A 16827-nucleotide genomic window follows, 5' to 3' on the forward strand; every position below is an offset into this window, starting at 1 on the left:
TGAAAGTAGAACAGCAAGTACAAAGGCAAACATGATGGGGAAAAGTCTTTCCCAAGGCACAGAGTTTATCCACTAATTTTACATTTCATGTCCGCAATTAACTTCTTGTATTCTGGAACCTTTTCAGAGAGTGCAAGTCTCATGAGGTGATCCAGATGTGCATCAGTCAGTTTGTTTCTTAGTTTGTTTTTTATAGCACCCATTGTAGAAAAGGAATACTCGCATACAAATGTGGAGCCAAACATGCAAAGTATTCTCTGTGCCAAGGTAAAAAGAATAGGGAATTTCTCAGGTGGCACACTTTTCCAGAAATCTTCTGGTTCCTTCCCCAAGAAAGAGGACTCGAGCACAGAGCTGAATTGCATGTCAATTAGTTCCATCTCAGCTTGTGCCCTTTTCAAACCAAGAAGTTCAACAGCTTCAAGATTCCTTGCACTAACCATCCATGGATTTTCTACAAGTCTGAAAAGTGGGGTGAGAACTCTGAACTGCGAAAATCTCCTCTTAATGTCCCCAGACACTTCCTCCAGATAAGTACACAGATTGAGACTGGACAACATTTCCTGAGCTTTTTCAACCCTCTGTGTTAAAGCCTGCAACTTAGGAAAGTGTGTGAGATCCCCATCGTTCATCTGCTCTCGGAACAGCTCGAGTTTACTTTCGAAGGAGTATATGGCACTCATCATTGAGGACACAAGTTTCTGTCTACCTTGAAGTGCCAGATTGAGTGTGTTGAAATGTGAGAAGATGTCACACAGAAAATGGAGCATGGTGAGCCATTGCAAGTCATATAATTCTGGGAAGGACTGCCCTCGGCTGATTCCAAATTGTTCAATTTCAGGAAGCAAACTAATAAATCTTTCTAGCACTCTACCTTTGCTCAACCACCTAACCTCAGTATGCAACAACAGATCTGCATATTCACTTTCCGCATCCCTCAGCAATGATTTAAAAAGTCTGTGGTTGAGTGCTTTCGCTCGAATATAATTAACAATTTTAACGACTTGCTTCATAACCTCATTTAGTTGCCCTTGTTTTATTTTGGCGCATAATGCTTCCTGATGGATTATACAATGATAATCAATTAAAGTGGATGATTGAAGTTTTTTCCTTAACAGAGATACAAAGCCCTTCTCATGTCCAATCATGGAGGGTGCCCCATCTGTAGTGACACTTACAAGATTGTTCAATGGCAGGTGATGAGTATCAAAGAAATTACACATGCTGGCCAATACATCCTCTCCTCTTGTGTGACCATGCAATGGCAAAAGGCAGAGTAGCTCTTCCTTTGGAATGATTCCTTGTTCCAAATACCTCACCCAAATCATTAACTGTGCCACATCACCTACATCTGTTGACTCATCCACAGCAATGCTAAAGAAAGGGGACAGCTTGACTGCATTGATGACCTGCTCTAGAACATTGTCACCCATTGACTCGATGCGACGTGTGCATGTGGAATCTGACAGTTGCAATGCACCTATTTCCTTCATAATGTTTGCTTTATTAGGATAGTTGGCAAATAAAATGTCTGCTGCCGAGAGAAAACACTTCTTAACCAGCTCTGCTTCTGTAAATGGCTTTTTATGTTTGGCAAGTAAGTAGCAAATTTGGAAGGATGCCTCGGTTACTGCCTCGGATTCTTTCATCTGGCACAGAAAGAGCTTTTGTTGGGATACAAGTGCTTCCTTTAGTGATGCCACCTTCGCAGAACGCAGTTTGGAGTTCAGTGGATAGTTTGCAGTGTATCCAGAGTGCCGCGTTTTGTAGTGCCGTTCCAGATTATATCTCTTAAGCACATTTACTTTCTCTTTGCAAAGCAAACAAGTGGCTTTTTCTTTTGGCCATTCCACAAACAAGTACTCTTCTTCCCATGCTTCCTGGAAGGTCCTGTGTTCACTCTGGATCGATCTGGGTCGTTTGCAAGGCTTGGAAACTGGACTGTAGGCCATTGCGGAGCTCTCCAGCTACTTTGTTACTACACAATAAGTAACACGGACCTGGATTCGGATTTTGCGCCCGACAGCACCCTACGACTGGTAGACCGACACACTCCACGACCGATACTGCGTCACGACCGATGGACCAACACCACTTCGCGCAACAGATCTGTGAGCAACATCAAAGTAATGTTTTGTTTAAACATACAACATAATGGGTAAACCTGCACATGTCACTCAATAGGGATTTGAAATAAATGGCATGCCCAGACACGTATTTAAAAGCACACGTTCACGCGCAGGTATCTTGGCGCTAAATAACAGATGTTTGTTGCTACCCAACTCATTTTATCGACCTCAGATGCATGAAGGGCAGGACCCGCCGGGATTTGACCCTGTGACCATGAGGTAGAACGCAGGCACCTGCAGTGGGCAAGGGGAGGGCCCTGGTTTCAGGTGGGGACAATTTTAACAAAACATTGTAGCTTAACTTTGGCCTATATGCCAGCTGGTATCTATGCTTGAGGCCGAACCCGATCAATCAACCGCCATCAATCAATGCCCCTACTTCGTGCAAATTTGTTCACGCGCAAAGCTACTTTAAAACAGAGCCAACCAAATCTCACATAATAGGATATTTTGCTGTTTATGTTTGCACTGCTTTTGTGGAAAAGGGGAGGGAAAGCGCTGATGACAGAAACTGCACGGCTGAGAGACAAATGGCTTCTGATAGCACTTTGAAGCGTATTTGGGACACGTATCCCAATTTGTCAATGTATTTTAATGTCTGAAGGCAGTGCGTGTTTTTCGCGGTGCCTGGTAGTGGGTCACAAAGGTGTGACTCATCCAGTTCTTGGCCTTTCTGGTGAACTGACGAGGGGATAGGGAGGAGGCCAAAAAGGGTCACATTTAGAGCTCTGAGATTTACAACTGACCTTACATCCTCATATGCACAAAACATGAAAGCCATGTGGTTAGCAAAGGGCTGCCAAACAAGCAGCACTGTCACACAACATACACCGTGGAAAATTCAGCCTCAACTTACCATGCCCTAAAACGCATCACAGCATAATTACCTACCAGGATTGTGAATCATGTTAGAGGACACTTTACTACTGATTAACGTGAACAATAATTGACCACACAATCCAAAGAAAAGAAAGAGATTGTAAAGGTCCTTTTGGCGCACCCAGCCATACACAAAAGGAACTAAAAAGATCTTCAGAGCGAACACAATTTACTGTCCTGCTAATAAACAATCCAGTTCTAAACTAAATATCATAACATACTCTCTGCTAACCTCATAATCATGTGCCAACATGCGAGAGATCGATGGCCTCCCCAGATTACTGCAAAAGGGGGCCCAATGCTATTGTGATGGTAGTTGTTGATATACAAATGCAAATAACATGAAATAGTATGATTACTGTTTGCTCCAAACACACGTCGATGGTCAGCCCACCCAGAGCAGCTCACCAATCCGAAAATGTATTTTCCGGTACAAGGACAACTATACTTCACATTAAAAGTTGATTCGCACACAAACTAGCTCCCAACATATCAGAAACTGCCCTTCACTTGACTGTGATAATCATTAAAATATTGCACTTTCCCCAAACCCTAGAATAGTTTCAAGAACAGTACTATGTGAGAGACAATTTAGTAAACCACTAATAGAGAAGCACCCCCTGCGCCATCAGCTAGGTAACGAAAAAAAAAACAGATGGGTTTCATTCACTATTAATTATTCCGGTCCAAGAACACAAATAAAAGGTATTGCGATTGGCAATCGTCTTCCATCTCTAGAAGAGCGGAGTGGGGTGAACGTGCAGCAGGGCGATGGTTGATGGGAATTAGTGGCAGTAAGCAACTGCGGGGCCCGGCAGTGGTCAAAACAACAAGCCGAGAGCGCCACGCTGCACAAGGAGGAAACTGCGGGATTGCGCAAACACACGATTGTGCAGGCCTGGGATGATCTTCTCAAAACGCTCACACCACCAGACATCGCAGAACAAGACTCACAGCCCCCCAGTGACGCTGATGTGTCCCCAGCGCAGTAAGACACTTCCTCCCCCCTACTCTACATGGCGTTTTGCGCCGCCACCAATCATGACGGGGCTACATGCAGCAAGCTGATAACTAGACAGACTGCGGGGCCCGGCAGTGGTCAAAACAACTATTTTGTGCGTACAAACAAAAACATACCAGTTCAGGCGAAGAGACGCTTTTCCGGACACCAGGCGGCTGCGAAGGTTCTCCGGGGCTGCGGGCTGGAAGGACGACACCAGGCTGCTGCGAAGGTACTCCGGGCTGGAAGGACGACGACACCAGGCTGCTGCGAAGGTACTCCGGGCTGGAAGGACGACGACACCAGGCTGCTGCGAAGGTACTCCGGGCTGGAAGGACGACGACACCAGGCTGCTGCGAAGGTACTCCGGACTGGAAGGACGACGACACCAGGCTGCTGCGAAGGTACTCCGGGCTGGAAGGACGACGTCGTCAACAGGAAGCTCACCAAAGGGCCTTTAAAAGTCAGCTGTAACTAGCGCTAGTTACAGCTGACTTTTAAAGGGCCTGAGCTTCGCGCCGGGTCCAGGTGTGACGTCAGAGAGGCAGGCAGGCGAATCGCAGGCAAGCAGTAAACAGGGAAGATGGCCGCAGGAGGAAACATTGTGAATACGTATGCAAGCGTATTCACAACGTTTGCTCCTGCGGCCATCTTCCTTGTTTACTCCAAGGAAGGGCATACCAGCATAGTGTATGATTCGAACATGGTCCGCGGGCCGCCAATGAAGGCCGGGCGGGCCGCCACTGGCCCGCGGGCCGTACTATGAGTAACGCTGATCTAGAGGCATTATTTCATTTGGCAGAGGATATTCTTATTCTTACTGCAGGAATGCTTTTGGTTGTACTATAGAATCAAATCTGTATCTAGCCAAGCATTCCTCTAACTCGTTGTCTGTCAGATTAATATCATCTACATAGGACAATGCCTCTTCTTTAACTCTGTTACCATGATTGAGGCCAGCTCATGGCTGTTCTTATACCATTGAGATAAATGGCTAAATTGACACTGTAAGCCAGGCACTGAAAATGCTGTCAAATATCTGCTTCCAGAAGCTATATTCTGGCAGAATAATCCATTTGAGACATCTAATACTGTTTTTTATTTCTTCTGCACAATGTTATTCATTAGTTCAGCACTATGTACATTTTGTACTGCAAATATGCGTGTGGAAGTGTTCAAATGTCTGTAGTCTAAGACTACATGGTACGAATTGTCCGGTTTCTTTATGGGAAACAATGGGTTATTCATGGATGAGGTGCAATTTTCTAGTATCCCTTGGAATTCAAGTTGTTCTAGGATTTCTCTAACTTGTTTTTTAGCTTAATACTTCATTGGGTATTGTCCCTGGGGTTGAGGAACTGATTTTAATGGCATTTTGTGATGAGGAGACTCATCATCCCACCCAACATGATTTTGATAAAGTGCAGGAGCTAGCACTAATGCCCACTCCTTGGCGTATGAATGTTTAACTGGTTCTGGAACGAGGTCAGAGAAAGAAGGTAAAATTCCCATTTCTCCCAGTCAGCACTCCATTATGAACTCAGGTGGCCAATCCTTTTCAGCCCAAAGAATGTCGTAATCTTATGCCAGGTTCTCCCAAAAGAGAGCTTTGATGTTCCTGGGTATGTCCCCCTCCATTTGGAGCATTATTTTGTATAAATGATGTGGGACACTTACCCTTGTATCATGTGTTTCCACTGTGATATGCTCATTCAGTGCTACTACCACCCGATAATCAATCAGGTCCTGGCGAGCTATTGTGTCTTCTGTCACGCTGTCAAGCATCATCATTGCCCATTCCTCGTTCAGAAGCAGACTCCTCAGTAGTCTGGGCATGTCATGGTTTAATCCCTGCTGCTTTCTTTATTTTTAATTGAGTTTTTGAGTCTTCGGTTTGTCCTCTTTAAGGATGTAATCTGAAGTATGATGTGTTTCCCTTTTCGGCTTCATATGCTCTTCTGATCTGAGCTCTGAGCATCAACCTCTCGCCGAACATGTATCGGATGAATCCTGAAAGGAGCGAGAGGAATGTGTATCAGTATCCTGAGACCTTTCAGGCTTTCCAATATTGTCACAGTTTCTCAAATTTTATTTTTTCTCAGTAGTTTCCTGTTGAGGAGACCCAACCTGTGATTGTGTTTTGTTTTGTTAATGTTTTTGTTTATTGTCCCATTTCTTCTTGGAAGTATTGTGTGCTCACTTAGAGCTATCCATTTTCAGAATTACTCTTAACCTGTGGCAACTCAGGTCTGATTCCCAAATTATCTCTAGGTTTTTTCAATAAATATAGGCAATTCCCACTCCTGCTGCGCAGGATTGAATTCCCTCAGGTGTTGGTGTAAAGCCAAAGCTGCTGCTTCCCGCTTTATGCTACTTAACATGATTGTTGATACTGTGGCAAAATTGGCCATTAGTTTCATCTCCAAGGCAAGAGCAGGTCCTGTCCTGAACTCATTCTGTGCTTGTTTCAATCCCTCAGGTAAAACTGCTATTGAGGGGGTACCATGAGTTCTGGTATAAACTGCAGTGAAGACTGTCCCCCACGTAGCAGAATCTTCCTCTGGGGCAGCCATCCCCATCGGCAAGCAAATTGCTAATATACTGTATTAGTCCTGCTGTCCTGTGTGGGGGAAAAAGGGTTCAAGTTGACTGGAAGGAAATTAGATCCTGAGCAGTGGGAACCTTTCCCATAATATAACTCAGCGTTTAAGGGCTGATACCCCTAGCAGCCAATTGAGGTTGTGTAGCCTGAGCCATCCATGTAGGGTTAGCTGTGAGTGTTTTCATAATGTACTGTGTGAGGTTTCTGTAAATTTTACTAGATCTTTGTAGAGTGTTTTAATTTCTGCTGCATCAAAATCATCAAGATTAGGATGTGGTGTATAAGCAGCGAGGCCCAGCCAAGTCTCTCCTTCTTTACTGAGGGGACTGAGTCTCACATTTATTACATTATGGGGGAGGGTGCCTTTAAACCAATTTTTATGTTCTTGGTAAGTTAACTGAATTTCTATGTCCACATAGGGAAAGTATTCCTCTGGTGTTTCATCTTCAATGAAAGAGTGAAACAATTGTGTGTGTGCATTTAACCCAAGAATAGAATACTTCAGTTATGAATGCTTTATGTGCCTCGTCCACGAAGGTAATGTCTTCACCTGTTGCCGGGAGGCCATAATGTAATAATTTCATAGCAACTGCATGTCTGCAATTTTCTGTAATATTTAATCTAACTGCTTGTTCTTCAATGTCCTCTCCTAGTTCAGTCATTGCTAAAAGAACAAGCATTTGCCAAGCATCGGTCTCGCCTTTGGGACCTTATATGTATTTAGCTATGCAGCACATTAGCCTGGGGCTGAAACATCTACTGTTTTTTAACATGGAGGGAAAGAAAGCACCAAACTGCGTGACACGGCAGGTATGGTCTGGCTTGACTCAATGACTGCATCGCAAAGATTGTGAATTGGGGAGATAGAATTGGAGATTAGGAGTTGGGACTGTGCAGAGTGAACACTGGTGACTTTGGAGCCAAACAATGTCGCCATCGATGACCGATCACAGCCCGGACCCTAGGGAGACCCCGGCAGCAAAGACAGATCATTTACATGTAATCCGCTCTGCAGGGCGGCCCCGGTCATCGAAACAAAAACAATCAGATCGGGCAGCCATGTTACCTCCTCCCCCTCACACATACCCGCGCCCCGCCTGGCACCGCAACTCTTGCTACGTACACCCACAGACAAGCAAGTAGGAGCGGCCACCCTCGGAATCACCTGCCCCCGTGCACCACTGGGAACCTGCGCCGGGATACTGGCCCGTCACTCGGAGTAAGGTTGTGGGACATTTGGGGTCAAGAGCAGCTGTCCAGGAGGTTCAGCTTGCAGGGCTCTCCTAAAACTGAGACAGGGAAAGCCAACTCCAATGATCGGAGCTCAGTATTTTTTGCAACACTGGCTATCAGCCTTAACATGCAAGTTCACCTCCGAAAAGGTTGCACCACCCGCTATCATCATACCTTATGCATATGACAGGAAGGGTACACCGACCTGCACCCTTGAATCACTGCTCCATGCAAATTCTCTATTGCCTTGCCATGGCGCTCCACCTACGTAGCAAATGCTCCTCTAACGATCTGCTTCTGGAGAGCTCCCCACAAAGCGCACAACGCCACCTCCCCCTGATGTCACAGGACACGGCAACAGTGCACCAAACATCTGCTGCCACCGACCCCTCTGCGTTTCAGCTACCCTGGGTGGACAGCTGTGCCAGGAGTGTGGGCAGCCCCACCCCTGCAGTCAGACCCAAGAAGACGTGGTCCATTCAACAGTAGACCAAGAACAATCACTTTAAACTATCCATTCATATACAGGCAGCGCATATCTACAGAGGGCCTGCGCCCTGCCAAAAATCCACAGTCTAGCAAGTACACATAAGACCCGACCCATAACACATTCAGAACCAATCTCCTTCCCTGCACATCCTCCGGACCCCAGCAATGGAGACATCCAGCTGCTCCCGTGTAACGCGCAAACACAACCCTTATTGTCAACAGCAGGGAGCACTCACCCCGCTTTGCACTCAACTGGTGGTGTGGAGGCTGCTGTCCACCGTGGTAGGCCGGCGTTAAAGCACCTGTTATCTCTAGGCAGCGGCGGCACGTTGCCTTGTCAGTAAATGTAGGAGTGCGCCTCGCTCCGAGCCCCCTCTCCCGCGCGTGAAGCCCCAGCTCTCAGTCCTTTTGCGGCTTCCTCCCAGACTGTCCTTGCAGCCAGTCAACTGCAAGAAACTGAGCTTGGCGGCATCTGTTCAGGCCATCCTTGATTGGCTGGGCACGCTGCGACATCGGAGCGCGCTGGCCCCCAAATGCACGCCCCATTTGTTGTGTTATGCGTGCGCCGCCGCGGAAAAGGAACTGAGGCAACCCAGTACTGAGCGAATACAGCGGCCATCTTAGAATGGTATTTTGAAGGAAACAATGTGAGATCTTGGACTGGATATACCCCAGGACATCCTAATTGGGGCATGAAGTACTGTTTATCTGCGATTGCACCTCGATAATATCAGTAAACGATGCAGTAGAAACAAATTCCAACTACCCTGTCATGATTTTTCAGCAAGTTTCACTACAATAGTAGCATGGGGTGACGCTTTTGTATAAGGCATGAACAGGAGAGCGGGGGAGAGGGCGGCACATTTGTAGAAGGCACGAACGGGAGAGTGGGGGTGGGGCGGTGCATTTGTAGAGGGCACCAACAGGAGAGCGGGGGAGGGGGCGGCGCATTTGTAGAAGGCACGAACGGGAGAGCGGGGGAGGGGCGGCGCATTTGTAGAAGGCACGAACGGGAGAGTGGGGGAGGGGGCGGCGCATTTGTAGAAGGCACAAACGGGAGAGCGGGGGAGGGGGGCGGCGCATTTGTAGAAGGCGCGAACGGGAGAGTGAGGGAGGGGGGAGGGGTGGCACATTGCATGAGCAGCAGTTGTAGAAAGTGTGAACGGGAGGGCAGGGGGCGAGACATGAAGAAAATGTGTCTGTGCCTGGGAGGGACTCCAGCATCACGTGCTTCAAATAAAAAAGTCCAACAACCAAAACAACGCCCCTAATACAAGTAAAGGGGCCAATAGCCATAGGCATGGCTAAGAGCCCAAAAGGAGGGACTTAAAACACTATTAACCAATACCAACTACAGAAGGTTTGAAAGGCACACTGGACAACAAATGAAAACAACTATTTAAAAAGAGGTGGTCTTCCACTCACTAAAGTATATACTGCATGTCTCAACGAGACAGCGCAAGCGCTGCCTAGGCGAGACATAAAAAGGAAATTAATTAAATGAATTTATGGAGATAGGGTTAGCACAATGAGGGAGAATTTTTACCCTACAAGCTTGAATAACCTACAGCCAATACATAGGGTATACCTACTTAGATGAGGCGGATTTTTCTTCCCACCAAGGATGTCCCCAGTTTGGAGGTGAGTAGGGCTCAGAAAAGCGCAACTGAACTACTTAGATAGGCCTTTAAATAAGAACACAACCAACGTTGGAGGCGCCATGTCATGTAGTTCCTACTAATCCGTAGGATATGCAAATTTGTTGGACAACATAAACTTTAGGTGAGGTGCCTAGACTGATTCTTGGCACCCCACAGGACATGTTGGCCTAGAGACCAGCTAGCTCACAGTGCCACCGTAAGCCCCACTAACCTTACCAGGGAGCAAATGGTTTCTGGCAACCACCAATCATGACACCCCTGCCACCCCAAGGATCGTGGAAACAGATCAGGACCTTTTACTCAGTCACTAATGCGTACTTGTGCTCAGAGAAATATACAGAGAATACACAATGGAACGTTTTCAATATATTTATTGAACCAGCTTTATTCTTGTATAGAATACATGTGCTGCAATAATCAGTAGCCAGAAGCAGACGAAAGTGATTACAAGCACCAAAAGCATAAATAGTAGATACAATTCTACCATGATGCTAAAACAATGTATATATGCAGGTATATAACAAGGCAGTAATCAGGCATACTCCTTCTATGCAAAACCCTGCTCTAAGTGCACATAGAGTGTGTGCAGGTGTAAAGCCAAGAATCCCCTCAAGGGATGATCCAACCCCATTACCTGGCAGGAGAGAATATAGGAGCCAGACTTGGTTATGAACTGGACACCCCCTAACGGAGATGTCAGACCGCTGCGTGGTGAAGTCTCACCATGCAGGGACCCTTGGTGTCAGCTGAAGTGCGTCCTCTACTAATCTTTTGGGATGCGCTTGATTTATAATAGAAAGCAGCCTTGTGATATGCGTATAGTTTAGTAATGCTATCGATATGTAGATAGCACTGTTGCACCGTGGATGAAGATAGAACAACATTTGTTCATAGGGCATAGAAGGGCATTGTACATGATGTTCGAGATATTGTGATAATGTTGTGCGAAGCTAGATGTATAAATGAAATAGTTTCAGAGAAACTAATCCAACATTGTTGTGCACGCAAACATGTGGAAAACGTCATGGTATAAATGTTATTTGTGAAAAAGTGGACAACGTAAGAAATAAGCAGCTTCACTACATGGGCCTAACCTGGGCACATAACAATTTAACTTCCTATGCCATATTATTTCCATGGTGCTACCCACATAGGCTGCAATGTTATGGCTCATCTCTTATGCACATATGTTTTTTTAACCCCAGTTTCTGTTTGTTTGTAGCAGAATTATGTCCCAGGTGTCCCACTTATGAGCATCTGGATGCAGAAAGGAGAACCCAAGTCCTCACACAAGTATACATAAGGAGATCAGATGTCTCCTTTGTCTCATACAACTTGATGTTGTGGAGATGCCCGGATAATGGGCTCCATAACATATTGGTGGTGGTTTGTCTGTTTTCCCAATGGGTGGAGGCATACCCTACTAGAGAAATGATGGTCTTACTGTGACCAGACTATGCTAAGGGAGTTGACCGCTGCTTTTGGATTTTAGTTTCTCTGGTATCATATCATGCCAGTCACTTCAAGAATTAGGTGATTAAACATCTGTGTTCTGTTTTGTAGGTAGATCAAAGGTTCCACTGAAGTTACATACCTGAGGCTTCAGGCATCATGAAGCAGATTAATGTGGCACAGAAGTGTTCACTTGCTATAGTGTGTACATCCATGTATCTGAAATGGCCAGATGCTCTCTAATTGGGACTTATAATTTTGAGCAGTATGCTGGATCGTAGAACAGGCTTGTTCCCTACATGTAATTCTCAAGGGCAGAGCCATGCGACTTCCTTCTATGCTTGCATCTGCACTTGCGAATATTTCAGATGATATGGTTCTTGACTACTGCAATGGTCTGGATGATGTGGTGCATTCTGTCTTTTACCAGGTTGAATTGACAACAACCCTGCCAAGTCAACAGCAGTGACATGACCTCAGTCCTGGTGACTGGGTCTTGGTGAAGAAGCACATGAGAAAGTCATGTCTGGATCACAGATGGTGTGGTGTCTACCAAGTCATTATGGCCATGAAAACTGCTGTTAAATGTGCAGGTCTTCCCATCTGGATTCCTGCATCAAATACTCAGAGAATGAGACAAGGTGGAGAAGAGGTAGTGATGGCCACTACTGATTTGCAGTGCGACCTCTGACAGCTGCGAGGCAGAAGGAGAAACAGAAGTCTGCGAGTCGTTCACCAAACCGAGAGGGAAAAAGGGAATATATTGCAGGGCGCCCGGGACACCGGGGGACTGCGAGGAACACAGAACAAGTGAGCTGCTAATTGGAAAAGAGGAGCTAGCGCCCGGAAGTGATTCACCAGCATTTCAGATTTCGGACCACGGCGTTTTGGGGGATTTCGGACCACGGCGTTTTTGGCCCCGCCTGCTCTGCCTCTTTGGACCCACCGATCGCGCCCTCACCATACTTTTGTTTATCTGAAAACCTGGAACCTGAAGCCGGTTGAGTGAGGCAGCTTCCTTCTTCTGGATACAGCTTGGTAGCTCCCTACCTCCCGCACTGCGAGGACGTGCACGTTCCCTGCAAAGTGACCGCTTTCAAAGACGAGTGGCCCTCCCCCCCCCTCTCAGTAAGTGGTATTTCAATAACGGCGAATATCGTAACGAGATGTTTATTTTTTTTAAAACCTGGATACATTTACTTCCTTTGACCTGCTAGTGCGAGGCGCATTAGAAAACACATTTTGTTATATTGAGCACAGTCTGAGTAACTGAGGATTGAAGGACAGTGCTACTGACTTTTTGTTCTTTTCAACAAACTTTATTTAAAAAATCTTGCTTATTGATAAGTGGACGCATCCAAAGGGGGCTTGAGAGTGGCTCTTCTACTTACGCCGTGAGGGCAACGGCAGCATCGAAACGGACACAGAGGGGCTCCGATTCCAGAGAGCAATTACCTTATAATTGACCGCCGGGTCTGCCGTGAGGGAAACGGCTCTATCCACTACAAACCCCAGGTTCCTCCGGGCGGCGCAAGCAGGTGACGTCAGTGGCAGGCGTCACCTGCCTACATCTTCGCTGCACGCCTCCCGCAGCGCGGGACGCGCGCGGGCAGCGCCCGGGCGAAGCCCGGGCCAAGGGCGGGCCCGTCCTTGCCCGTTAAGGACCGTCAGAGGCCGGGCAGGGCTACCCCACTGACATCATCGCAGCTGGAAATAGCAGCAACCAAGGTACTGTGTCACAAGCCTGATACGCATTTCAAATCCCCGACTCATCTTATGTGTTTGAATCGGTTGACATTCTGAACTACAAGTTTATCAGTATCTCCCCTCACAGCTCTGTGTTAGTTAACACCTAAGGGAATTACTGTAATATCTTGCGCGATTGTGTGTATTTTACACTTTGTTTGTAACCATGAAACGCAATGGTAAAAATCCTAGCCTATCTACTTCACGGCCAACAACTAGGCAACAGACTACAACTGTGCAACCCCTCCCAAGCTTGACAGCTATTGACAAAATGCTGCAGCAGACAATTGGAGCCGTGGCCTCGGCCATAGAAAACACAGAGCGGCGTTTATCAATTACTCCTGCAATTCCCCCCCCTTCCCAAATAGTGGAGAATGTGTCAATTGCTACAACTAACACCCTTTATCTTAATTCCTCCTTTATTTGTTCCTTCGCTGACCTACCCTGCGCACAGCCCACTACCAGCGATACGCACGCCTTCCAGGTTCCCAACTCCCCACCCCACCTTCCTCCTAATAAGGCTCCTGCGACTCGTATTGTAGCCAAGAAACCTAGGGTTGGGAAGAATAAAATACTAAGGAAAAACAAGCCTCCAATTAATTCCTCTGCATCGATTGATGCTCCTTCTACTTTGTCCCCCACGCAGGCTCCTCTGTGGGCCACTCACATGATTTTAGATCTCCAGGCCCATATTGAACATCTACTTGGTTCCCATTTTAAATCCCTCCTGTCTAGATTGGACAGATTGGTTTCTACCATCAACAACGCCGGCTTTGGTAAAACCAAGCCGTCCACAGACTCTACAAACTTCCCCCCCTGTCCTGCTCTTGCCGACGACAACGTCGGCGCCGCCACTGAAACCTCCTCTGCTCCCCCTCAAATAGCTGACATGATTGTTCCCGCTACAACTATTTCTCTGACTAGGGCCATAGACCCAGAAAGTTTCAGAACACAGAGGGAGGTTACCAATGTGGGGGAAAAATGTCTAGACAACCAAGCTAGAGAGCATAGAAACACTTCTACTGAGGGACTTAACACCGCACTACCCTGCATTGACTTGCCACCTGAATCTCTCCCGTATGTTGTTGTCCTTGCTGGTGTTCCCCCCCTACCTAAAGGGAAGAACGAGGATTTTCCGGAACTAAAAAACAAATGTATGCACTGGTTCAACTTAAACAGCCCCCTCCCCTATAACATCTCTGGAGAAATTCTGGGTGTTCGGAGATTAGATTGGATTGGGCCTACTCCTAAGTCCATCATAGGAAATTGTGTCATTGTCAATTTTAGACATCCACTTGCTGTAAATTATATCTGCAACAGGACACCCCTTAGACCAAACACTCAAATCATCCCATTGCATCTGTCATATTTCTATCCAGCCCCACAGCATAGAGTAGGGCAGACCAGGGGTGCAAGTTGGGCGGGGGGCCAAAATAAATTGTACGCTAGATCAGTGGAAGAGACCCAGAATATGCCCTTGTTGTCACTCTTTGCTCAAAAAAATAGATTCAGCGTGTTGGAGGAGGTGGACTGACCAGTCGTGAACTTGAGCCCTGTACTCCAACCTGACAAAGTTATGGGCACCCAATTAGCCGTAGAAAAGGATAGATGTGTGAGTGGAACTTTAGAATCTCCTTCAGTATCTTCTCCCCTGACCACAAGAGTGGAAACAAAACAAACCACCCATGAAGACTTGGTTGTTCCCCCCGATGACCTTCTGTGTAATGTTAATCTTGTGGGCACCACAATAGCAACAAACCCTCAAACAACTGAAGTCTGCATAGATCCTACGGCTGGCAACCCAGTAAATAGGAATAGAGCACTAGGCGGGGGAATAAAAATATTGTCCTGGAATGTGGCAGGGATAAAAAACAAGTTATTCAACTTGGAATGGAGTAATTTTGTAGGTACTCATGACATCTGCCTCATGCAAGAAACCTGGGCCACTGAGGAAAATTTGAGGATTGGTTATGCCACTTTTGACACTTTGGCAACCACAAGTGGCAGAGGGAGGCCTTCGGGTGGTCTTTCGATTTGGGTGGGGACACATTTGGGAGCTCAGGCAACCGTAATTCCAACTAACTCCCTGGATGTTCAATGTGTCCTCTTAACCCTAAATGACAAACCATCGGTTGCTTTAATAAATGTCTATTCTAGACCAGTCAAGAATGGCCAAGAATCTGGTGTAATAGATGCATTAAAGCATTTTATATTGTCTCTAGACCCCCCACCACAATTAATAGTAGGAGGCGACTTTAACTGCCAATTTGAACCCCTCGAGTCTCCCAACACGGGCGAGTCAGACGAAGAAGACCAGTTCTGGCACATTTGTGAACCACAGATCTCTCCTGTCAGAGCCTGGACTCCGCTCGTCCTTCAAATTAAATCCTTATCTCTTGCACTGTCCCTAAGGGCCTGTAATGGGAGGTTGAAACCCGATTGCCCAGGCCTTCCCACGTTCAACAGACCAGGCCAAAACTCTAATATCGATTACATATTAATGGAGGCAAGACATTGGGGTAACTTATTAGAGTTCGAAATCCACCTTAGACAAGATAGTGACCATAATGCCCTTGTTCTAACTTTGAAACCGGGCAGTTTTGGTCTAACTAACCCTCCTCCCAATTTAAATAGCCCAATACTCCCAGTACTCCTTTCTAACAATAGGAGGAGAATAAAATGGCCCTATTTTCTGAAATCCCCTGCTAAACTTGCGGAAGTATATCAGACAGTTTTGCCATCTCTTTCCGCAATGGGGGATGTAAGTATAGACAACTTGAGTGATTCAACTAAGATCCATATTCACCTAGTTAATAACTTGAGGGGCCTATTTAACCCTGTGGGAAACAAACAACACCAGTCTAGGTCACACCCCTGGTATAAGGAACCCTGCAGAAAAGCAAAAAAGGACTTGCTCGCGGCAATTAAAGGTAATGACAGGGCCAACATAAAGAAACTTCGTCTAGACTATAAGAAGGCTATCGCCAGGGGGAAGAGGGATTGGGAGGAGCAAAGATGGGAGGATCTAAGATTAGCTCTCACATGTAGAGACCCTAAGGCGTTTTGGGCCACTGTGAACTCTGACGGGAATGGGGTAGCCCCACCCCTTGTTGTAAATATAGCTCCACAAGTCTGGGAATCCCATTTTGGGGAACTGTATGGGGATCCGGATGACCTTTTTTCTACTGATATGTCTCTTGAGTCTAGTCCGATGAGAGGAATTGATTCTAGTATATCTAATATTGAGACTCACCCTCGCTCCTCTATTTTAGCACCTTCTCATGTATGCCAGCCGCAACCATCTTTGATGGGTGTAGCCACTCCTGTGACAGAACTCCCTGTGGCCATCACCCTTAAAGAAGTAGAAACCGCAATAAATAAGCTCCTTTCTAACAAAGCACCTGGCCTGGATAAAATACCGCCGGACTTATTCCGCTCCCAACCAAAAATCTGGGCCCCGTATTTGGTGGTATTATTCAATTCCATTCTGATGGGGGCCGCCTTGCCAGATACTTGGTTGGGCGCGGAGATAGTTCCCATATTTAAGAAAGGCTGCCCATTAAAGCCGGCTAATTATAGACCAATTAGCCTTATTGACACCACCCAGAAATTAATGGGCAGGATCATCTTGGATAG

General features: G+C 46.5%; 1 protein-coding gene across 1 annotated transcript; it reads right to left on the reverse strand.

Annotated features, from left to right (window-relative positions):
- Nucleotides 1–65: 65 nt before the first annotated feature.
- Nucleotides 66–1952, reverse strand: LOC146820866 (general transcription factor II-I repeat domain-containing protein 2-like). The gene is made up of 2 exons (XM_085609755.1): nt 441–1952; nt 66–257 (listed from the first exon to the last, which is right to left on the reverse strand). The coding sequence occupies exons 1-2, from the start codon at nt 1950–1952 to the stop codon at nt 66–68; spliced, it is 1704 nt and encodes a 567-aa protein (XP_085465881.1).
- Between the last annotated feature and the right edge of the window lie 14875 nt (nt 1953–16827).

Source organism: Triturus cristatus, chromosome 6 (assembly GCF_964204655.1).
Source record: "Triturus cristatus chromosome 6, aTriCri1.1, whole genome shotgun sequence".
NCBI classification, from domain to species: domain Eukaryota; kingdom Metazoa; phylum Chordata; class Amphibia; order Caudata; family Salamandridae; genus Triturus; species Triturus cristatus.